The following is a 24,632-nucleotide window of genomic DNA, read 5'->3' as shown; positions in this document are numbered from 1 at the left end:
CTGTAGTGAACATCGACACAGCGGGCCAATCTAGGAGCCTTCCACCTGATCTTGCTGAAATAAACAAAAAGCTTTCGCACGTGCAAACCTTACAAGCAAAATTAGATAAGTTGATAGGCTTACAAGATACTGTGCAGAGCAGAGAAAGGTCACTAGAACATTTGGCTGATACGTACAATAACACAAAGACGCTATAAATTTGAAGGAGCATGGTATCAGTGAATTGCGCCACCCAATGGAGGGTGTTGAGCAGTCACAAGACACAACAATGATCTCAAAGTTGAAGGAAGAAATAAAAGCTTTAGAGTAGTACAGCAGAAAACAGAACATGTAAATTCATGGCTTGCCTCAGCAAGATGGCGAGAATCTGTTAACTGAAATAAATAAGATTGATAAACAGCTTGACCTGCCGCCACTATCTGAAAAAGATGTTGACGGAATGCACCGTCTACATGCAAAAGAAAACAGGGACCCTGTCGTTCTTGTTCGTTTTGCTAGCAGAACACCAAAGGCTACATGGTTCAAAAAAGGAATCCTCAGGACCAAACGCAGGGCATGAAATTTTTGGATAACTTCACTTGAAAAACTTGTCTTGACTTGGAAACTTCACTTGAAAAAACAAGGCAAGAGAATTGAACTATGAATTCGTTTGGAGTTCAGGTTCACAGGAAACTATCTACGCAAGCAGCCGAATGCTCGAGCAATAAGGCTCGCCATAGAAAGCGATCTAAGCAAAATCGTCTAAGGATGAAAGACCACAAACTACCACAAACATGGAACATTATCACAGTGTTACGTCCGTCAACAGTTTAGCAACGAAAAGTACTTGCTACCATGAAAATGGTCTTAGACTGTTTCATATGAATGCACAAAGCTTAAGAAACGAACAGCTTGATATTGAGACATACCTATCTCAGCTGAACTGCTGTTTTGATTTCTTAGCTTTTTCGGAAACTTGGTATGCGAGCAAGTATGACGTCATACATTTCCTGGGCTACAAGCACGTTTCAATTTATCATTCAAGAAAACCAGGTGGTGGCTTATCTCTTTATATTCGTGAATGTCATTGTTGCGAAATCTTCGCTGAATTTACATGTGTGACTGATGATTTCGAATGTGTTGTAGTAGTTTCTGGAAATATTATGATTGGTGCTGTCTACCGCCCACCTCAAAGTGCTGAAACGAAACTGTTTTATTATATGGAGTCGCTATTTGAACTTGCTAGCACAAAGAAATTATAATCGGTAATTGTTGGTGACTTCAACGTTGACTTATTTTCAATAAATAATTACAGGGTCCAGCTTATTGAAACTATGCTTGCAAATGGCTGTGAAAACCATATTGAACTTCCTACGCGAAAAACTTTGAACTCAAAAACATTGATTTATGTTTTAATTCTATTGCAAAAGATGAGAAGTTCTGGAGTGCTCAGTTCAGGCATAAGTGATGATCTGCCGTTTTTTGCCGCATTGCCATTTCGTGTGCGCACAGACAACGAACATTACTTCAAGCGGTTCATAAATAATCACACTACAGGGGTATTTCAAATTTTACTTTCCAGTGTAAATTTCTCTTACGTATGTGCTGAAAAAAATCCTACAGCATCATACGCTGCATTTGTGTCCAAAGTTAAGCAAGTATACAATGTAGCATTTCCTTGTGTCCCTGTCGTCAAGCATAAAAAAGCTAGAAAGGAATGGGTAAATCAACAACTATACAAGCGCATTCAACACAAAGACAAATTTTTCAATAACTTCTCAAGGACTCGCGACCCTGACATGCTTAAAGAGTTTGAACAAGTTAGAAACAAGCTGAGCAGTGATCTCTAGAAACCTAAATTGCAACATTACGCGCATCAATTTGAAGCCTCTATGAGCCATGGTCATAAAACGTGAAACATATACCGCGAACTAATAGGGTCATCTTCACCGAATGCGCCACACGAAATTGTTGTAAATGGAGACACGTACAGTGGTAACGATGCAGCTAATTTATTTAATAATTGTTTTGTTATGCCGGTGCTTCAACTTCTACATCTGCTTTTTGCACTGAACGTAATATACTAACTTACATAAAACATCGCGTCAACGAGACTATATTTCTTACGCCTACGTCAGAAACTGAGATTTTTTCTGTTCCTAATTCAATTCCTTGAGTAACAAATCAGCTGCTGGCGAGGATGACATTAAAGCCCAGCCTATTAAAGCAGCTGCTCGCATAATCTGTGGCCCCGTGGTACACATTTGTAACAGTATATTATCCAGTGGAATTTTTCCTAAGAACATGAATATAGCTCGTGTCGCTGTAATCTTAACGGGTGGAAAACACAATGACTTGAGTTATTATAGACCGATTTCGGTATTGCCGGTATTTTCCAAAGAGGCTGAACGCATTACATATAAGCGTCTAAATAGCTTTTTTTTTTCTGGATAAAGGCATTATCTCGGATAAGCACTATGGTTTTCAGAAGAATAAATCAACTGAAATGGCATTTTTAAGAGTCCGCGATACAACTATAAATAACATCGAAGAAAAACACTTTACCATTGGTATATTCCTAGACATTCGCAAGGCTTTTGATAGCATAAAACATAACATATTACTATATAAACTCCAAGTATAAGGCATTAGAGGCATAGCATTAGAACTTATGCATAGCTACCTTGAATCTAGATTTCAGTATACTTCCTTGAAAAGGTAAAGTTTTGAAAAGAGCATGATTAAATATGGGGTACCACAAGGCTCCATTTTAGGGCCGTTGTTATTTATTATTTACATAAATGTCCTGACTAACGTTTGACAGAGGAAATCATACTGTACGCTGATGACACTAATGCCTTTTTTTCCGGAGCAGACTCTCACAAACGAGAAGTTACCGCAACCAATAGGTTTAAAGAACTTAGCGAGTGGCTGTATCTAAATAAACTTGACATAAATGCAAAAAAAAGAAATTTGCAGATTTTTATTCCAAGAATGAGCAAACGGATTACGACCTAAAACTTTTTCATTCTGGATCGAAACTTGAACATGTCTCAAGCCATTCGTTTCTGGGTGTTACATTTCACAAAAACCTTAGCTGGACAGAGCACATAAATAAGGTACGCACTAAGGTTGCATGAACTGTTGGCTTGCTACAACGGATCCGTTGCTTTGTGCCTATCAGGCTTCTCATACAATTGTACTTTTCGCTTGTGCACTCGCATCTTAGCTACTGCCTCTTAGTATGGAGAAACGGTAATAAAACAGATATAGAAAAATTGACTGTACTGCAACGGTGAGCTGTTCGGTTGCTGAACTTCTCGAAACAACAGATAGGATCTTCTGTACTAATGATGCGCTACAACATTCGTAATATTAGAGACTCTTACAAAACAAAGTTCTGCGTATGGCTATTTAAAGAGATCTCCAGCAACATGGAACTATTTTCAACTTGTTACCTGAGTAGAGACACAGGATACAACCTACGTCACACATATAGTAATAAAGGAACCAAGGACAAAATACGGCACGCAAACGATCTAACATGAAACCATGTGTTTATGTAATACGTGCCCTAACATTGTTGACGAAGCTATAAATTCTAGAACAAATCAAAAATTTAAACATGCAATACCAAAAATTATCTTTTCTGATCACAGTGTGTTTAACGAATGTTAATAAAGTTTCTATGTTTAATGTCATTAGTAATGTTAATAATGTTATATTCTGAATGTATAACTTTTGTTAATACCAGAATGTTGATATTTCTGCTGTGCTGTATTTATGCAGTTACTTTCTATTTGGCAAACGGTTGATACTTTTCAGTGTGTTTAAAATTTTGCTGTATATAGTTTTGAAGTTTTGTCTCTTATTAGTTGTAATTTGTTTTATCAGTAGACTGCTGCTTCTGCTGCTCCAGCGAGGTAAAGGTCTTAGTCAGGAGGTTAACGCCCTCCTTTTGCCTTGCCTTGCGGCAAACCTTGCATTTGTGTTGCCCAAATAAATGAAAAAATGAAAAAAATTAAATGATTGGTTGCAGAGCATCTAGACGTTTTTGTATTAGTGTGACGATCGAGGCCCCCACTGTGCCTATGCTTACTTCAGTCTTGGCCCAGCGATTGTAATAACTAGAGTGTGAATTGTAGACAAGAACAAAGAGGTGAGGGTTCTATTCGTCGGGAACGTGGCTTTGACCAGACCGAAGATTCTTTTCATTTATTTAGAGAGAGAGGTCACGTAAAATACGTTGGGAAACTGCACCAATGTACACGCAGTAAGATACACACGAGTGCTGACTCGCTCTTCAAGGTTCTCCAATTTATGCCCTTCTCGTTGAAGTTTCTTGAAGCAGCATACGGTTGGCGCATAAATATGTTACTAACATGTTTCAACGTATATAGACACCAAAGACCTCCTTGAAGTCCTTGGGTTCAGCGAGACCAGGGGGAAAGTAAACATGTCCGCAATAGAGATCAGTAAGAGGCAACTGGAAGATTGGTGGAATAAAAGTAGGAAAGCGACAAAAACGGAGGCGTACTAAAACAACGTTCACAATAGGCCATCAGAAAATTTGATTAGGTAAATTCATTGTGGTTTTTTTCCGTATCTTTCTCTCTTTTTAACCAAAGCAGGATTAGGCAGAATAATAGCAAGAGCTTGGAGGCGCAACCCAGGGCCCCGTTCCAAAGGGGATGCTCACAACATCCGTCCGTCCGTCCGTCCGTCCGTCCGTCCATCCATCCGTCCATCCATCCATCCATCCATCCATCCATCCATCCATCCATCCGTCCATCCGTCCATCCGTCCATCCGTCCGTCCATCCATCCATCCATCCGTCCATCCGTCCGTCCATCCGTCCATCCGTCCGTCCGTCCGTCCGTCCGTCCGTCCGTCCGTCCGTCCGTCCGTCCGTTGTACATTTTTTAAGAGAGTAGATGTGATAGAAACGTAGGAGAGCGTGATTCATAGGCGCGAGAAAGAGAGTGGGCCAGTGGTGAAAGAGAACACTGTAGGAAGCTTTACGCGTAGGGTTAGTGGGACATTATTCGACCTGGCCAAATGAATTGCGAGGTAGGCAAGTTGATGCTTCGACCTTCGTTCGTGCATATTTATCTGCAGTGACGTTTAAAAAAAGGAATCACACTCATCATCATTACCAGCCTGGTTACGCCCACTGCAGGGCAAAGGCCTCTCCCATACTTCTCCAACTACCCCGGTCATGTACTAATTGTGGCCATGTTGTCCCTGCAAACTTCTTAATCTCATCCGCCCACCTAATTTTCTGCCGTCCCCTGCTAAGCTTCCCTTCCCTTGGAAGCCAGTTTGCAACCCTTAATGACCATCGGTTAACTTCCCTTCTCATTACATGTCCTGCCATTGCCCATTTCTTTTTCTTGATTTCAATTAAGATGTTATTAACTCGCGTTTGTTGCCTCGCCCAATCTGCTTTTTCTTATCGCTCAGCATTACACCTATCATTCTTGTTTCCATAGCTCGTTGCGTCGTCCTCAATTTAAGTAGATCCCTTTTCGTAAGGCTCCAGGTTTCTTCCCCGTACGTGAGTACTGGTTAGACTAGGCTCTTGTACACTTTTCTCTTGAGGGATAATGGCAGTCTGCTGTCCATGATCTGAGAATGCCTGCCAAAGGCACCCCAGCCCATTCTCATTCCTCAGATTACTTCAGTCTCATGATCCGGATCTGCGGTCACTACCTGTCCTAAGTAGATGTATTCCCTTAATACTTCCAGTGCCATGCTACCTATCGTAAGCTGCTGTTCTCTTCCGAGACTGGTAAACATTACTTTAGTTTTCTGCAGATTAATTTTTAGACCCACCCTTCTGCCTTGCCTCTCCCGGTCAGTGAGCATGCATTGCAATTGGTCCCCTGAGTTACTAAGCAAGACAATATGATCAGCGAATCGCAAGTTACTAAGGTATTCTCCATCAACACTTATCCCAAATTCTTCCCAATTCAGGTCTCTGAATACCTCCTGTAAACACGCTGAGAATACCATTGGAGAGATCGTATCTCCCTGCCTGACGCCTTTCTTTATTGGGATGTTGTTGCTTTCTTTATGGATGTCTAATGTGGCTGTGGAGCCGCTATAATTATCTTTCAGTATATTTATATGCGGCTCGTCTTCGCCCTGATTCCGTAAAGCCTCCATGACTGCTGAGGCTTCGACTTAAACGCTTTCTCGTAATCAATGAAAGCTATACATAAGGGTTGGTTATATTCCGCACATTTCACTATCATCTGATTGACAGTGTGAATATGGTCTATTGTCGAATAGCCGTTACGAAATCCTGCCTGGTCCTTTGGTTAACAGAAGTCTAAGGTGTTCCTGATTCTATTTGCGATTGCCTTAGTAAATACTTTGTAGGCAACGGACAGTAAGCTGATCGGTCTATAATTTTAAGTGTTTGGTGTCCCCTTTCTTATGGATTAGGATTATGTTAACGTTCTTCCAAGATTCCGGTACGCCCGAAGTCATGAGGCATTGCGTATAGGGGGTGGCGAATTTTTCTAGAACGATCTGTCCATCATCCCTCCACAAATCTGCTGTTACCTGATCCTCCACAGCTGTCTTTCCCCTTTGCATAGCTCCCAAGGCTTTCTTTACTTCTTCCGGCGTTACCTGTGGCATTTCAAATTCCTCTAAACTATTCTTTCTTCCATTATCGTCGTGGGTGCCACTGGTAGTGTACAAATCTCTATAGAACTCGTCAGCTACTTGAACTATCTCAACCATATTAGTAATGATATTGCCGGCTCTGTCTCTTAACGCATACATTTCATTCTTGCCTATTCCTAGTTTCTTCTTCACTGCTTTTAGGCTTCCTCCGTTGCCGAGAGCATGTTCAATACTAACCATGGTATACTTCCGTATGTCAGCTGTCTTACGCTTGTTGATTACCTTGGAAAGTTCTGCCAGTTCTATTCTAGCTGTAGGGTTTGAGAACTTCATACATTGGCGTTTCTTGATCAGATCTTTTGTCTCTTGCGATCGCTTACTGACATCCTGTGTAACGGAGTTACTTCCGACTTCTATCGCACACTGCTTAATGATGGCCATAAAATTGTCGCTCATATCTTCAGCACTAAGGCCCTCTTCCTTAGTTAAAGCCGAACACCTGTTCTATAGCTTGATCCAGAATTGATCTATTTTTCCTCTTACTGCTAACTCATTCATCGACTTCTTATATACCTGTCAGACAGTCAGACACACGCTCTTCGTCCCTTGACTAAGAATGAATCCTTTTTAATGTACAGTCGTTAAATATATACAGCTAGAATGGTTACATGACTTGTGTGAGAACTGGTTAAAGGAAATGAAAGCACAGCGCTTATCTCAGTGCGTGTCTGTGGCTCAGGCACACACAGGGGGTATAGGGATGACGTCACATCTTCCCCGTTCTACAAGCACTGTGTGCCTACCAAGGAAGGAAAGCACTTTGCAAATCACTCATTAATGCCCAGTCTTTTCGCCGCTCGTACGACGCACCCATATCGCCTCTTTCTTCGCTCTGATGTGGAAGTTTCGTTCAGCGGAAGGGTCTCTTGGGTGTCCCATGATTGCTTAGCCACGATGTCCGCGTTGTCCGTCATGTCCGTTGGCAGGCTGCTTTGTTGAGGCTGTTTGGCCGGGACGGGACTGGTTTCTGTTCCGTTTGGGACCAGCAACAGATGGTGCGCGTTTCTGCGTAAGGTCCCCCGTGCAGTCTGGACCCACTAGGATCTTGGTGTTCAGGAAGGACAAAGGACTGTGCCCTCGCCGAATCTGTCTTGCAGCCATACTTGGTTGCCTGCGGATAAACTGGGAAGAGGTCTCGCAGCATGACGTTTCTCAAAATACATCTTTTGTTTCTGTCTGTATTTTACGTCCTGCTTTTTCCAAGAAACGGTTGCCACTCGCGGTTTTAACGCGGATGGCATGCATGGCACTCGTGAGCGTAAGCGGCGGCTCATTAGCAGTTGCGCTTGACTATAGGTGGTTGGGCCCGGTATGTTTCTGTAATTCAGCAAGGCAATGTGTAGGTCCGGTACTTTCTTCAGTAGTCTTTTGAGAGTCCCTACCATGCGCTCAGCTTCCCCTTTAGCTTGCGGGTAACGAGGGCTCGTTGTGACATGCTTGAAGCCATATTTTCTTGGAAAATCAAGGAAAGCAATAGAGATTAACTGTGGTCCATTGTCTGATTTTACCGTTTTCGGCATTCCGTGCCTGGCGAAGATGCTTTGCAGATGCTGGATGACCATCTGTGACGATGTCCCTTGATCCAGTAGGGCCATCTCAGGATACCTGGAATGGTAGTCGACAACAACAAGATAGACAACTCCTTTCATCTCAAATAAATCAATTCCGATTTTCTCTGATGGAAGCTGAGTTGTTTCAGATGGGATCTTTGGTTCGGAAAATTGGGTGCGCACTGCAGCACAAGTTTGGCAGTTGGCTACGGTTTCAATTTCCTGGCTAATTCCTGGCCACCAGACTGATTCCTCGGTATTTGCGCAGCAGTGGGCAATACCTTGATGCCCTTCGTGGATTCTCTGAAGCATTTCTTTCCGCAGAGATCTTGGGATTACTAGCCTGGCGTCCTTTAGAAGCAACTGCTTGCAAACCGTGATGTTGCCACGATGCGCCCAGGATGATTTGAGAACTTGCGGCAGCCGCTCCTTTGCGGGCCAACCTTGCATGCAAGCTCCGAGCAACGATGCGCACTCGGGGTCCGTTGCCTGCTCTGAGCGTATGCAGTCGAGCACGTCATCCGAGAGCGCATATCGGACGATTCCTTCCACGTGAGCCGAGACGTCAGCTTCAGACTATTCCCCGATAGACCTGCGGTCCTGTGTTTATCACTCTGGCTCGAGAAAGAGTGTCCGCTGTAGCGATAGTTTTACCCGGGACGTGTGCGAGCGTGAACGAGTACCGCATAAGACGCATTCTGAACCTTGGGATTCTTGGTGGAAGAGAATCGAGAGGATCGCGACCCAGTAGCGGAAGGAGGGGCTTGTGGTCTGTCGCAAATAAAAACGTGAGGCCTCTAAGAAATTCGTCGAAGTGTTCTGCTGCCCAGGTCAAAGCCAACGCTTCCTTTTCGATTTGTGAAGTATCTCTGCGAATTATCTCTGCGAAGTATTTGCGATGTATCTCTGAAGGGGTCGATGTGGTTTCGCGCAACAAACCGATGGTCTCACGTGTACCGGTTAAGCGCGCAACTTCGTTTTTGAGGCAGAACTGTCTGTGTGTTTTGCCAGCGGACAACGAAGGTGGCTGTGTTGTCCTCAAGGAAGGCGATTTCAATACGAAAGCCTGCTATGCGATTGCCTCTGTGTTCGACCAGTGTAGTAATGTATCTCTCAGAAAAATCACGCTAGAAGCAAAACGTCTTTGTAAGAAGGCGGACCTTAGTCAGTTGGTTCGTGAAATTGACAACGCGAAGTCTGGTTGCCTTCAAATTATGTTTAGTGCGAAAACGCACAAACCCGATTACCCATTAAGGGTAATAATTTCAGAAACAGGGTCATGGCAGAAAAAGTTCGCTCTTTTCTTGCAAGATAAGCTCCGAATTCTTAATACTGACGACCCATTTTTGGTTAGGAGCTTTGCAGAAATCGTAGATTTCCTGAAAGTTGTGACAATAGCTTATCAGCTTGCTCCTTTGACATAAAGGACTTGTACTGCTCCTTGCCTCGAAAGAAACTAATAACTTGTGTAGACGAGTGAATAGACGAGTATAGCGTGGTTTTGTTCCAAAATTCAGCCGGTTTGTCCGTTCAGGGCTTTTTAGATATGCTTAGTTGCTACCTTCACTCTAAATATGCAGCATGGAATGACAACATATTCATTCAAAAGCAAGGGGTTTGCATCGGTTCATGTTTGGCGCCCATACTAAGTGACATTTTTCTAGCTCGCCATGACAGAAACCTGACCGGTACCTTGTCGGAGCACAGGGTGGTTAAAGTTGTCAGATACGTTGACGACTATCTCGTCCTTTTTGAACCAGACGCACATTTTACAGTAGGCAAGCTTTACGAAGTTTTCTCTGCACGCCTTAGCCCACTTACTGTGACGATTGAAGAGCCCACCAATAACGCGCTGCGTTTCCTAGATATTTAGCTCGAGTTCATGGAACGGCACACGTTTGGAGTATAAACCTAGAGCCAATAAGCCCCTGTTATCGTATAGGCCAGCCCACTCGAAGCTCGTCAACAGAAGCATTGCCAACTTATTCTTTGGAAATGCTCTAATGAAGTCTTGCCACCATAAGATCTGTACGAGGCTTATGGATCAATCCGGAAGGTTATCAGCAGCAGGGTTCCCGGAATCAGTGCAAGTTTTGGTCGTCGAGGGGCTGCTACAGAGGTGCACGTCAGATAGCACAATTCGGGACATGGCAAATCAAGGGACGGAACGTAGAAGGAAGGTAGCAGTAGTTCCCTACCTGCATAGAACGGCACATAAACTTAAGAAAATGGCTAGCCGGGTGGACACAAAAGTGATCTTTTCCGCACCAGAAAAGCTGGCAAAAATATGTCGATTAACGGACCCGTACCGTAAGCCAGCTGCCGGTTGCTCTACGAATCATCGAAAAGCGCCAGTGGGATGCGTAGAAGCTGTTGTATATGAGCTTCCGCTGTCCTGTGGGAAAAATACATCGGACAGACAGAGAGATGTCTTAGTGACCGATTACGGGAACATTGCCAAACTGTGAAAAATAAGCAATACGGTCATCTGTCAACGCATTGTCAAGAATGCGGCTGTGCGCTGGTGTATGGATCCTGCCGGGTTCTTGCGAAGCACAGAGATAAAGACGTGCGAGAGATTATTGAGGCTCGGGCTATCTGGTGGAATAGAGACACGTGTGTTAGTGCCCCTTCAACCGACTTTTTAGATAAGGAGACGGCTTTTTTGGATGGGTAAGATTTGAATAAGATGGCGCCACTGTGCGTAGGTTATATTGGTGTATTTCCTGAAAATAAAGTTACTGAAGTTAGCGCATTGCGTTGTCGTCTCCCTTCCGTCCTTTTTTACTGGCGCTAAATATGCTTTCAGCTGCCGTCTTTGTATTTCAAAAGTTAAGCGAAGAAGAGATGTCAGAACGAAACGCACGCAAACGTCCAAAGACATTCCAGAAAATACTGACTTTACGCACTTTGAATTTTTCCCATCTGGGACATTCGCGTTTTCGCCCAACTGCTACGTTGCTTCTTCAGGTGAGAAGAGCAGCAGAAGGCCTACGAGGATTATGTGGCGAGATTTTACTAATAGGAGATTAGGACGGGAGCAGCTGAAGCAATATGTGATTAGCTGTCAGCTTTGCCAACCTTCGCACGTTATGTTCCTAGAAAATCAGCAAAATGCAGAAACCCCCAGCATACTGCCAACATGATACACGCAGACACGGATTAGCTTATCTGCGGGATCGGCCCACCCTATATCATGCTCCAATCTGCGGAATCAGCGTAGTTCAGTGTTGACTTCTGTGCAGCGGTAGGTATAAACAGCTACCAACAGAATGTGTGTTTATGGTAGCTCAGAGATACTTGTTCATACAAACGCAGTTATCGAATGACATTTCATATTTATATCACATGACATACCCTGCAGTAAAGTATAGGTTTGTGTGTATATTTCCCGGGAGGGTCTCACAAAGTTAGCGTAGTGGTAAAAATGCATGACATCGAGAGGATTGCGAATTAAAAGCTTTAGTGCCGGGAAAGGTTGCAGTGTTTCAAGAAATGGCGGAGTGGGCAAACTGATCCAATCAGCGGAGGCTTTCACTAGTATTGCCACATAAAGACAACTGTAATGGCAACACTCACCGCATTTATTGTCCTCATGGCGATCGTCAATGTAGCACAGAAACCTTCGATGAGTGATAGGAGGTAGATACAAGAGAATGCCTCGGAAGCGGTCAACAGCCGAGTCGGGTCCAGAAGAGCCAGTGACCCGTACATTATGATTATCAACTGCGAAAAACAAGAGACTCTTTCTTACCGACCATTGTAAAATATGCTGTTCACCATACACGTTAACCCTACTTGAGTTCCAGTTCAATTTTAGTCCATTAGGCTTCTTCACTACATTTTGCTCAGTGAATATTTCCATTACCGTCAACGCAAGATTCACGCTTTTCAGTACAAAGTCTCCTGTGAGTCCGTAAAATTGATATCGTCTTTCAAATACTTGCGCATCACATTATCAGATGACTTAACATTGGCTCCACATGTAAGTAACGTGATGTCATCAGCCAACAAAACATTGGGATTTCTTAAATGTCATCTTCTACTCGCCCCACATCTAGTGAAATTGCCTGCTTACAAGGCACTCGTTCGGCCTAAACTGGAGTATGCATCCGCCATACGGAATCCGCATCCAGTTAACCTCATAAGCGTCAGTGTTTCAGCTCTGTCACATAGCCACTGTATTGCTGTACCACAAGTTGTAGTACTCCTCACTCAATCGTGCACCTCACATCATGCCAGCATCGTGAATTTCTCACCGCACCAGGCCTGCCCTTCAAGATTTTCGACCAGGTGTCGAAACTGTTACTTTTTTTGTTCCTTCTTTCCGCATGCCGTTAAAGATTGGAACGGCTTTCCCCAGCATATCGTTGACATCAGCTGTGCATCATAAATTGTGGAAAATGTAAATTTACTTTCCGTATATAAACACATGCGGCAGTGTTATTCATGATTCCTTTTGTTGATTCCACCCCTTATGTAATACCCCCCTCATGGGGTCTTGAATGAAATAAAATGGAACGAAATTAAATGAACGAGGCTTACGCTGTGTGGAAGCTGAACAGCCAACCTCTTTAACAAAACTATTTTGGTTGGCGTTCTGTTTATTGTGTTTCGAATATGAATCTACTTCCTGACCAGCCGGGATGCCCATTGATTTCAGTCATCATGACGCCGTAACAATATAAGTCAAATCATCACTAACTGCACACACGTTTTACGAAATATTGCTACTTGCATTAACGTCGCTAACCATCTTTATTTCTAAAATGCAGACGCGCTATGCTCTCGAAGGCACAGTGAAAAGATCTGGTGCGCGCAAGTACTTAAGCGATGCCTACGCGCTGGGGGCCAATACCGGCGAATATTATTTGAATCTCTATTCACTTCAGGCCGTCTCGAACAAAATATGATCCAGTTACAGCACCTTGTGTGCATAAACACATGCAGAATCTTTAATTAGCTTGATTGGCCCTTGTCTGTCAACATAGAGCACGGAAGCCGTGGACGACGGCAGCAGTGAGACTGAAAAAGCAGTGAGTCCTTGATGATTATTAAAATCGCTGATTGGCAGGAAAGCAGTGACCGTTTTCAGAAGCAGCAGTATGTGCGATATTTGCTTTTAATCAGGTGCAGAGCATTCAGTGCCCACTCGAAACCGGATTGGCTATACATCCAAGCCGTGAGTTGCGTGTTCCAGTGACTTGGTGAACCAGCGAAGTCCCCAGGTTTTCTAAAGCGCTCGCTTCCGCGCCGGGCTTTTAATTTAGCCAGGAGTGGCTTAAGGAAGGACGCATTTGCGGCTTACATATATTATGAGTGTTTTTCTCTGCTGTTTAGCTGCGTTCAAACATGTATATTTGCTGTAGGACACTACGGTCCCCGTTCCTCCGCGCCATGTCGTGCTCGATCTGACGGAAATTGATAAACTACAGGCTACACCGCTACAGAATTGTCTCACCAAAGAACTCAGCGCACTGTAGATAGCGTCCACAGTTCCATTGATCACGTTGACTTTGAGAACGTGCCTCAACTCTCTTTCCCTCAGGCGTTTAAGGGAGTCAAGGTGACTTTGTTCCCACGCATACATCTTCACGGTTCGTATGGAACTGAGCAGGTCGAGCATGCACTTCAGCCGGTCGTCACGAAGTTTCATGCTGCGCCGCTGCAAAAGGGAAAAGAGCGAAGAACATTGTAAGAGGCATTTTATCGGCATTAGGAAAATCAGCCCGCCCAAAGTATTGCACCTGTTTTATGCCAGTCAACTTCTCACAGCCTAGAGTGCATTTTTCCCGACTTACTTAAATTGCAGACCTTTGTAAAAGTCGAGCCCGGTGCCACGTCATACCCCGTGAAGCCCATGGAGGAAGAAAAATATAGGAGGGAGCATTACGTCATGCAGCCAGCCTTGGCAAATGAACACGCCGTGAAGCCACAGTGGTGGCCCAACAAATGACCTCTTGCTTTGAAATCACGAAGCAAGAATCGAGATTTGCTGCGACGTTTGGTTCCCAGTAGCTATGCGAGTAGTTTTTAATCAGTACGCGCTTGTTCAGCTACCCTGCCGTTGCTCTGCCTGCAGAGCGGGAACACTAACACCAACCGCGCACTTTGGCGAGCGATCGGGTGAGGGGCCACCACTGGCCCAACAGATTCCGCCTTCAATCGCGGAGCGGTATGCTCCCTCCTCTTATTTCTTTCCTCCATGGTGAAAGCCATCGCGCCGACCAGCTTGGCGCCATAAGAACGAGGAAGAAAGCGTCAATTTATTGAGTGCGTTGTATTGCATTTTTCATCATGATCATCATCAGCCTGGTTACGCCCACTGCAGGGCAAAGGCCTCTCCCATACTCCTCCAACTACGCTGGTCCTGTACTAATTGTGGCCATGTTGCCCCTGCAAACTTCTTAATCTCATCCGCCCACCTAACTTTCTGCCGCCCTCTGCTACGCTTCCCTTTCCTTGGAATCCATTCCGTAACTCTTAATGACGATCGGTTATCTTCCCTCCTCATTACGTGTCCTCCCCATGCCCATTTCTTTTTCTTGATTTCAACTAAGATATCATTAACTCGAATGTGTTCCCTCACCCAATCTGCTCTTTTGTTATCCCTTAAAGTTACACCTATCATTCTTCTTTCCATAGCTCGTTGCGTCGTCCTCAATTTAAGCAGAACCCTTTTCGTAGGCCTCCAGGTTTCTGCACCGTACGTGAGTACTGGTAAGACACAGCTGTTAAAAACTTTTCTCTTGAGGGATAATGGTAACCTGCTGTTCATGATCTGAAAATGCCTGCCAAATGCACCCCAGTCCATTCTTCTGATTATTTCAGTCTCATGATCCCGATCGGCAGTCACTACCTGTCTTAAGTATTGCGTTTTTAAACGACGCAAATGGCTCCGATAAGTTTATTAGGGCACTACAACTATGGCGACGACGCTCAACTTTGACGCTCCTTCCAAACAAATGTTCACTGCCATCCTCACGTAAGCGAGATTGCCTAGTCTATTAGCATTAGTACACCCACTGTTTCACTGCATACCAGTGATGTACAGGCAGAGACAAAACATTGTGCGATATCTGAGCAGGTGCCAAACAGCACAGTTGCACTCTCTGACGAAGCAAGTGCCCGGGGTCGAGACATGGAGGTGTGCATGCGCATGCTGTCGTGCTCATGTGGCAGCTTCTAGCCATTTCTTTCCAGCTTGCTCTCGGAATCGCGACGAGTGCAGAATATTACGCTAGGAGAGTGGTGTCTGTTTCGGCCGTTGCGACGTGTGACAATGCACAGCACGCACCGCGAGAAAAGGAAGATGAAAGTAGAAATTTGGCATCGCCACAGGTGTGAACTCTATCCGTATCTTCCGCGTTACGTGAGTTACGGATGAGGTTACCGTGGACAACCTCTTTGCATCGAGTTTCCTGTGAGTATGTATACAAGACTAACAGTACAGAGTTGCTAGCTAAAGTGGTTCATGGCCATGGCTGCGAATGTGGGACACCCTTTAAACTGCATACGTAAATTGAGCTTAACAGGAGGCAATGTCGAGCCCCTCTGGTCTTGATCATTTACTTTGGTGGAGGAGGAAGAGGAGGAAAAAACTTTATTCAGGTTCTGTACAAGGTGATGTCACCTTCATGACTAATACCATGTTGGGACCGGGAGGTCAAGCCTCCTAGCCCTATCACGAGCACTGGACCGCCAGGACTTGAGGAATGTGATCCTGGGATTTAATCATTCGTAAAAACCGATCCCGGGAAATGCCTGGGCCGAGCAATCCACACTCCCAGAGCATATGTTCAACCGTACATATTTCCTTTTTGCACTCTTTGCATGTATTCATGTCTGGATGATATATGTTAACATGATATGTGCAGCTGGCTAATATGACTGTGTTTGTAATTGCCTAAGTGTAACCGCTTGTGCTCCGTTTAGTCTATAGTGAGGGGTGCAAACTCCCTCCTTCCCACATAGTAATGTTTTGTCATTTCATTCTATGTCATGAGTGTAGCTCGCGGTAGGTTCTCCAATCCAGTAGAATACCCACCGTGGTTGCTCAGTGGCTATGGTGTTAGGCTCCTGAGGATGAGGTCGCGGGATCGAATCCCGGCCACGGCGGCCGCATTTCGATGGAGGCGAAATGCGAAAACACCCGTGTACTTAGATTCAGGTGCACGTTAAAGAACCCCACGTGGTCGAAATTTCAGGAGTCCCCCACTACGGCGTGCCTCATAATCAGAAAGTGGTTTTGGCACGTAAAACCCCATAATTAATTTTTTTAATCCAGTAGAATCAATGCCATATGTAACAGCGGCCTGGTCTGTAAGACCGCATGCGACGCTTTTGGCTGATTCATTTGGATTGAATGGAATCTCATCAAGTGAACCAAGGTGAGCCGGGAACCAATAAATGTAATGTGTCTTGTAACTATCCTCACTGTCTGTGGGGCCATCTTGCGCCTGTTGAAAGCTCTAATAGCCGTTTTTGAGTCACTATATGTTTCTGTTTTTCTATCGTCTGTTAGTCTCGATGCAATGGCAACTTTTTCAGCGACTTCAGGTTTGCTGGTGTAAACCATGGCACAGTCGATGTGTTTGCCCTGGTGATCCATTACCGCCGCGGCGAACTTAGTTCGATCCTCGTGCGCAACCGGATCAACAAAACAGGCCCCTCTGCCCCCTATTTTAAATTTTCTTGATTAAGGCTCTGACTCGTGCAACCCTCTTGGTGAAGTCATGTGTTGGTTGTATATTCCTGGGTAGCGGTGCGACAATTATGTCTAGGAATTTTTGATGAACTCTAGTGGTTTGTTCTGGATCCATAATGGGGTTGATCATGACCTTGTCTAGGACTGAGCTTCATGTACTGGTTGTAGATAGCCTCGCTATTTGTGATATTCCTTGAGCCTTCGCAATCTTCGTGGTCGTATTGTGCATTCCTAACTTGAGGAAATTTACAGTGCTGTTTCGAATTGAAAGCCCCAACGCACTTTTAACACCCTTCTTGATCGCCGCATCAAGCTTCTTGAGCTTAACCAGCGTCCAGTTGTACATGGCGGTGTCGTATAAAATATGACAGAGTACAAAAGAGCTGATTAACCTGATGAGCTTATCTTCTTTCATGCCCTTTTGTCGTCCTGCCAGGCGTCTGACCATCTTTTCTCGCGTTATCCATTGTAAGGGTGATTTTGTTGAGCTCCGTATGGCTTCCAACGTTTGCATCAATGAAAAAGCCTAGTACCCTGATCGCGCTAACTCCGGGTATATTGACACCATTTTCTGCAAGTAAGTGCATATCACTTACCGATAGAGGTTTTAAGCCCATAGGCCATCCCCCTTTTTCACGTCTATGAAGTAGCAACTCCCATTTATGTGGAGAGCACCTTAGTCCAGTGGCGCTAAGGTATTCCTCAAGCGTCCTGATCGCTTCAGTGAGCACGTCCTGTACGAGTCCTTCACTGCCACCAGCACTACATATAGTGAGATCATTAGCATATATGGTATGGTCAATGTCCTTAATGTTGTCCAGCTTTCTGGACACTCTAATCGTGCACAGGTTGAAAAGAACGTAAGGTATCCCCATCCTAGGAAGGTTTCTTGATCTCCGAGCTTAGCGACTTCCGAGTTTGTTTCTGCGACCTTTATCCTTGCTGTGCGTGCTTCAAGAAATGATTTGATGTAGTTATACATCCTTAACACAAGTCCAATGTCTTCTGTCGGTTTGAGGATGTACTCGTGCTTGATGTTGAACGTATTTTCCAAGTATAATCTGAGTAAAGCCTTGGTATTTCTAAAGTATCTGTCAAGTATGTGGCGTTTGATTTGCTCCATTGCATCCTGCATGGAATGTGCAGACCTAAAACCCAGTATGTTGTGAGTGTCATATTATTGTCCTCTAAATGATCTTTCAGCCTATTAAGGATTGCATATTCAGCGACTTTTCCCACGCATGATGTAAGTGATATTGGCCGTAAGTTCTCCAAGCTTGTAGTTGATCCAGTTTCGGTATTAGTATGACTTGTGTGGTTTTCCGTTTTTCTGGGACTTCGCCTGAGCTCCATGCTTCATTGATAGAGACTGTTACTGACTCAATTGACGGCTCATCGAGATCGCTGAGTGATCTGTTTTTTACTCTATCAGTACCAGGGGCTGACTTTCAATTTATTTCACTCAGTACCTTCCGGATTTCAAGAAGTGATGGAGGGTTGGTCGAGTTCACGCTGAGGGGCTGCCCTGTGTCCTGATGGAAGCGGTTGGTCCTGCTAATTTTTAACTGGTAGTTATTTGTCAGTTAGTTTATTGGTGACTGCTTCGATGGGCTGATCCTTAACGACGATGTGTATAGCTATGGCAAGGCTATGTCTTTGGTTGGCTCTAGTGCCTTGTTCATCCAGCAGATGCTTGATGAGTTTCCACTCCTTGCCGCTCCTTACTTGCCCATCGATTGACTCACAAATTTGGTCCAACTGTTTCTTGCAGAGTGTGTTACAGTGTTATTTGATTTGTTTGTTAAGTTCTGCGATTCTTTTACTCAGCCCACGATTTCGCCTTTGGGCCCGCCACTTCCCGGTTACGGCTTCCTCGGCCTCTATGAAGCGGGCAAGTTCTGAATCTATTGCCTCCCCCTTAGTCTCTATAACAATACTTTTGGACGCGGTTTTGATGTACCTTCTGGTGACCTCACACCAGCCTCTGAGGATGAGTTTGGTGGTTTTTTTCCACTTTGTGTTCTTAACTTACCAAAAAGGTCACAGTCTACTTCCTCAAATTCTTGAGTTCGGCCCTTCTCAACTTCCAATCGGACTTCTATTACATAATGATCGCTGCCAAAATTCATGTTGGGGTTATTCCAGACACATGCTCTGTGTTCTTAATGAACGTAAGGTCAGGTGTTGTGTCTGTGCAGACACAATTGCCTACCCTGGTAGGATGTGTCCCTGGCATTCGCCGTAACGTGTCCCCGTAGCTCGTGGGCTGTATTGAAGTCACCTAATATAGTAGGAGCTCTACTTCCAGCTAGATTAGTAGCCTTTTCGGATATTCTCTTGGAGTTTTGTTTGTAGTGTTTCGGACTGCTGTACATGTTGAGTACGAATAAGCTATTGTTCCTTTGATTTTTGTGTGTAGTTGGTACTACAACCTCAGCCATGAAGTTTTTGTACATGATGCCCAAGTCATGTGGGATGTGTGTATGCTGCGTGTTTCTTGTACTCCCCGAAATTCCACTGCCATATTCGAAATTCCCGCTAAGTGTGAGCCATATTGCATATTCATCTCTCCCGTCTGGGAATTATTGTAGCTCTGAGGAATGATGAACCGCACTGTTCTCATACGTTCATGGACATAGTCATCACTCCCAGGGTTTTGATTCTTTCGCCAAAAGCATTTAACCCCTCCTTGGGATCACTCAGTGCCGTCCGTATTTGGCCTACACTCGTTGTCAACTGTGAAACACTGTCCATAAAGCATATGCATGCTGTCTCTGAAAGACGCCAGTGCTTGCTTGATTTCCTTCATCTGTGTATCAGTGTTCTTGAGCTTACTTACAACAGCCCCTGCTTGGCTAACATGGGTCTCCACCAGCAGGCTCAGGGACCAGGGTTTCTTTGTGTGTATTAGTACTATCTTTGTTTGCTGCTTGTTTAGCAATGCTTAAGAGTTTCCTTAGTGCCGCTATATCTCCAATCATGTCCTGATTCATTTCTTTTAGTTATGCATTATCTTTCTTATGTCTTTCTATCTCACGGTTCTTACTTTGCTCTGGGGGTGGGTCACAAAGCATGACACTTACCGGATCGGCACGCGCGTCATCGCTCCATGCAAGTCTTGTTGTATGGGTGCCTAGGTGAGGCGTTGTCTTGTCCGTAATGGCTGGTCCCTTGAATTTGTCGGCCCGCGAGGAACCGTTGCTTCCTCCTTCGAGTTTCGATATGACCGGTTTACTCCAATCTCTTGATCCGGAACGCGCCCTGGATTGGGATCTGGATCTCGGTCGAGATCTTAACATGCTTTTTCCCCTGGAACATTGAGCTGCAGCTTCTTCTCCTGGAACTGACCTGCCGGACATGACACGCTTCTTCCCGCGGAACAACGTGCACGTGCCGCTGGATCTCGATCTTGGCAGCCGGTCGTTCTTGTCCTTGTTGACGTTGGTTGGAATTGCTCTTTCGTTTCTCCGCTTTCTAACCACGCATGGAGTCGCATAGTGCTGTTTACTCATTTTGTCCGCCATTGGGTGTGGACCACCCCACAGTTCACACCTGTGTTGGCACTTATGTTCCTCAGTCGGATTCACTGCGCCACAGCCTCTGCATATTGTCACTTCTGTAGACGGGCAAACGTCAGCTCTGTGACCGAGCCGACACACAGCGTAGCACATGTCGACTTACTGTGTAGTGATTATCTTACAAGAACCGGGCCGTATCTGAAAAAATTGGCTACCTTGTTTCCATCAAAGGCAATCATCACCGTACCGCTATTCTGTATTCCTTTAGTGACGAGCGCCAAAGAGTTTCTTGTATTGACTATGTTCTTCTCCCGCTCCGCTGGACAATCTGCTACGTCAATGTTTCTTGCCAGTCCTTTGCACGTACTGCGTGGTGCAGCCTGATATGCATTGATTTCAAAGCTGCATCATTCCAGGTTAATTGACCTTATTCTTAAATATTTCTTAGCATTCTCTCGTTCCGGCGTACTGGCAATAATTAGGTTTTGTGGACGCTCGGGGCGTATGCTGTCTGACAGAATGTGGTCTGAGTTAAGAGCGACTGCTTCAACAAAGGCTTTATCTGTCTTGGTGGAATGAATGGTGCTAATATTTAGCCTGCCATGTGGTCGGAGTATGATTTTAAAGGAATCTTTGGGCATGTATGGCATGCGGGTCACCCTGGAGACGCTGTTCTTGACTCGACTACCGTTCTCGAATGTTCCAGGTGACGTAGACATTAGTTGATTAGAAAATTCCTTCAGCTGCTGCCCGCTGCTTCGTAATGACAGAAGCGCAAAATTTCAAGTGGCACCTAAACGGCTATCTAGGATATATGTTTTTAAAGACCATATTTGATGGTTTTGACCTTTCTTGTAACAACGCAATGAAGTAGATATCCATCACTGCGCGAATCTAGTACATTCATGTATTCAGTGCTTATGGTTGGGATTATTGCTCGGTGAACGAATTGCAAATTTGTCCTGAGAAATTTGATCTTAATAAAAACGTTAACAGAAAACACACCTGGAGGCTGTAATACGACATCACTGCGATCCAAAATCCAATCAGCGCGGCCAGTAGCACCGACCCACAGCTCAATCCTGGACCCATACCCACTCGAGTGGTCAGCATGTAAATGACGATTGGCAAGGTGAGCAGGCCGGACAGCGGTAGCAGAATGAGCTGGGCACTGAACGCGAGAATGGTGCAGTCAACACCCATGACGGACACAATGTATCCAGAGGAAGTCGCAGCACGTGCCACTGGACTGTAGTTCAACACCTGCATGCATGCAAAAGGCATGAGGTTAAGATGGTGGCATGATCTGCGAGAACGGAGATGAACGCGCTCAGTGATCACTGTTTTGTGTAATGAGATTATGAATGAACCGGCGAGAGCCATAGAAGACTGTTGCAGATGAACATGGATTGATAGATGCTGAATGTCACGCTAGGGGGCGAGTCGTTGCGTATTCCTGAGCCTCGCCGTGCTTTCTAAATTGAGCTCATCAGTTTTACTTTTCTTATCACTTCTATTTGTTATACATTTCAAATCATACCAGAGGTATTTTTCCTATGTATACCTAGGCATCACAGTCTGTTGACCTCATTGCATTTAACAAATATTCAAGCCCTTCTATTCTACTCCTTGCCATAAACTGAGCTTAGTAATAGAGATAAAATATTCAGAATGGGCGCCAATGATCAAGGACGGCACATAACGTGGTGTAATAGCACTAGAAAACTTGCAAGCATGGCGCGGAGTAGGCTGGCGCAAGACTGGCGCAACTGCATTGCTTAGAGTCCTTCGTCTTGCGATGAGCATAACTTGATGATGATATTGTGGATTAAAAAAATACTAATTTGTAAAAAAATACTAATATTGTGGACGATAAAAAATACTAATTGGGTAACTAAACAAGATTCTAACGGGTATTTTGTGTAATAGCTTCGTAGAAATAAAGTATAATGGGCCAATTCACTGTTGGGGAAGATAACAGGAGAAGTCATTCATATGTTATGCACACTTGAATGCTTATGCTTTAGTTATGAACAAGTTTCAATACATACCCTCACTCAGCAATTAGAATAAAGAATTAGGCCCGTCCTTAGCACCAGTAACTAAGTATGCTACAAAATACATAAATTCAGATGAACGTGACTTCTGGTTAGCTGCACGCGCTGTGCCGCGGCTGACGTTACACTGTCGTTTATAAGTGCGACGTTTGTTTGCTTCGTATTTCTTACAAATTTGCAGTTTCTTGTCCACCGTGATGAGCTCACGTAAGGCTACAGACACCTCGAGTTTTCTGTTAGATGCCCCCAATGCAAGTGAAGCTCACCTCTAGTGTTATAAATAAACAACTGAGCGATGCTTAGACCGATGTTGAAACGGCTGTTTCGGGCATTGGCGTGACGTCGTCTGCTACACTGGGCGGCGCACAGATGCCAACAGGAAAGACGTTGTATGGGCACGAGAGGAAAGCGGAAACCTCGAGAGGTGTCGCAAGCCTCGTGCGCCACCGACATTGCTCTTTCATGCGAAAAGACTGTCGCCTTTACATCCGTGCCGCTGTCTTCCAGTACAGTAGCCCACTGCACGAACCATTATACCACGATTATGCACATTCATGTTTGTCTGGTGCCCAAGTCGCTTTTTGAAAGGTATGGCGCGTGTGTCACGTGACGATTTCTCGCATTCTTCTCTCCTAACAGCTAGCGCTTTGCGGCGCTGTACTTCCTGGACTGTACTTCCTTCGGTAGTATTAATTACCTTTAGGACCAGCCCATAATTCTTGTTAGATACCTGCAAAATAGGTGAAGTGCCCCTATAGCGCTATGGCAACAAAATAAAACAAAAGTACAATAACCGCAACCAGAAAAATCGGAGTGAACCACAGTACTCGTTTACGTATATATAGCGCTCAGGTGCGCCCTGAGTGTGTCCTACCTAGCGGGTGCCTCCTCTCCTAGCAGAGTGTGATGCCACACATGGAGCCTACCAAACCGGGCGGTCATATGCGTTTGGCTGTTTCCTCTCGCCTCTCACCCTCGTCCCCGCTGAAAAACGGTGCCGCACAGGTGCTCCAACGCCAGTGGAAGTAAACAACCAAAGCTGCAGCTTTAAAGTTATGCCACTGACTGTAATAAATGCTGGAGCTTGCAGGAACTGCGTTACTAGAACTCAGAGGGCCAGAAAAAACAGACATAAAGACGGAAATAGAATCTGCAGTGCTTTACATTAAACAATTTCAGTTTAGAAATGTTTTCTATAAATTTATTTAAAGCAGGGTGCTGTGGTGTGCAGCTACAGCTGTGTGTCTGTTTTTCGCAGTCTTAGTTGTAGCAAAGCACGGGCCATTCTGCCAGGCCGGAGTATTGCAGCTGTGACTCGACGCTTACGTATATCGACACTGATGAATGTCTAAATTTTCTGTTCTTTCCACAGTTTACAAATAATTCGAACAGAAGCTTCAAACGGTGATTATGTTTTCTTTCTTCTTGTTTGATTTTTGTTATTGTCACAATGTTGCTATGCAGGTCCATTCGCTTTCATCATGGTCGACAGGTAATAAGGACACAAATAGTGGAGTTTACCTAAAAGCGACAATAACACACACTTTAAAAGCACAGGGCCTCTAAAATAAATTGACTCTATGCCAAGGTAGGCGAAAACGCGTCTCACGGTGGTAGCGTGTTGAATGTCACAATACGATTAGCAAATCAGCGTGTGCATGATGGTACCGAAGACAGCGTGTAGTTTCCTGTCGATCGCTTGGAAAAAAATGCTTTCTTTTTCTGAGTATGTAAGTAAGGCGACCACGATGGCATCCAGAGTTAGTAATCTGTCCTTCGCAGTTTAAGTTTGCACCGCAGCCTTGCTCTTGCTCTTTGATTCTTTGAAATGAATGCGTTCAAATTGAATGTGGCACGTTTGCATTGCCGATGTCCGGCTGGTAGCGGGAAGCAACAGCACACTTTTCAGGGTAGACAAAGCATAAAATATTTTCGCTTTTCTTTACCCTTCGGAGAATAGCGCCCTGAGTCAGCACCTGTACCCTCTCCGTGAACCGGAGGGCATTGTGGTTCATGTAGCAGGTGAGAGCTCCGTCGGCGAGACAGGATATCGCAAACAGTAGCACCATGCACGCCATGTTCGACGTTCCCGCAATGAGAGACCTGAAATGAGTGAACGATATCG

General features: G+C 44.7%; 1 protein-coding gene across 1 annotated transcript in view; it reads right to left on the bottom strand.

Annotated features, from left to right (window-relative positions):
* The window catches only part of LOC139061384 (ATP-binding cassette sub-family C member 2-like), a 485,203-nt gene that overhangs the window by 304,855 nt on the left and 155,716 nt on the right, over window positions 1-24,632 (bottom strand). Inside the window, exons 9-12 of the mRNA XM_070541366.1 lie at window positions 24,454-24,610; window positions 21,456-21,713; window positions 13,687-13,890; window positions 11,805-11,951 (exon numbers count right to left, since the gene is read on the bottom strand). Coding sequence (XP_070397467.1) covers window positions 11,805-11,951; window positions 13,687-13,890; window positions 21,456-21,713; window positions 24,454-24,610 — 766 coding nt within the window. The remainder of the gene's footprint in view (window positions 1-11,804; window positions 11,952-13,686; window positions 13,891-21,455; window positions 21,714-24,453; window positions 24,611-24,632) is intronic.

The sequence above is a fragment of the Dermacentor albipictus genome, chromosome 6 (genome assembly GCF_038994185.2).
Source record: "Dermacentor albipictus isolate Rhodes 1998 colony chromosome 6, USDA_Dalb.pri_finalv2, whole genome shotgun sequence".
Classification (NCBI taxonomy): domain Eukaryota; kingdom Metazoa; phylum Arthropoda; class Arachnida; order Ixodida; family Ixodidae; genus Dermacentor; species Dermacentor albipictus.
Note: the sequence above shows the minus strand (reverse complement) of the source record. Positions and strands in the feature narration are given on the sequence as shown.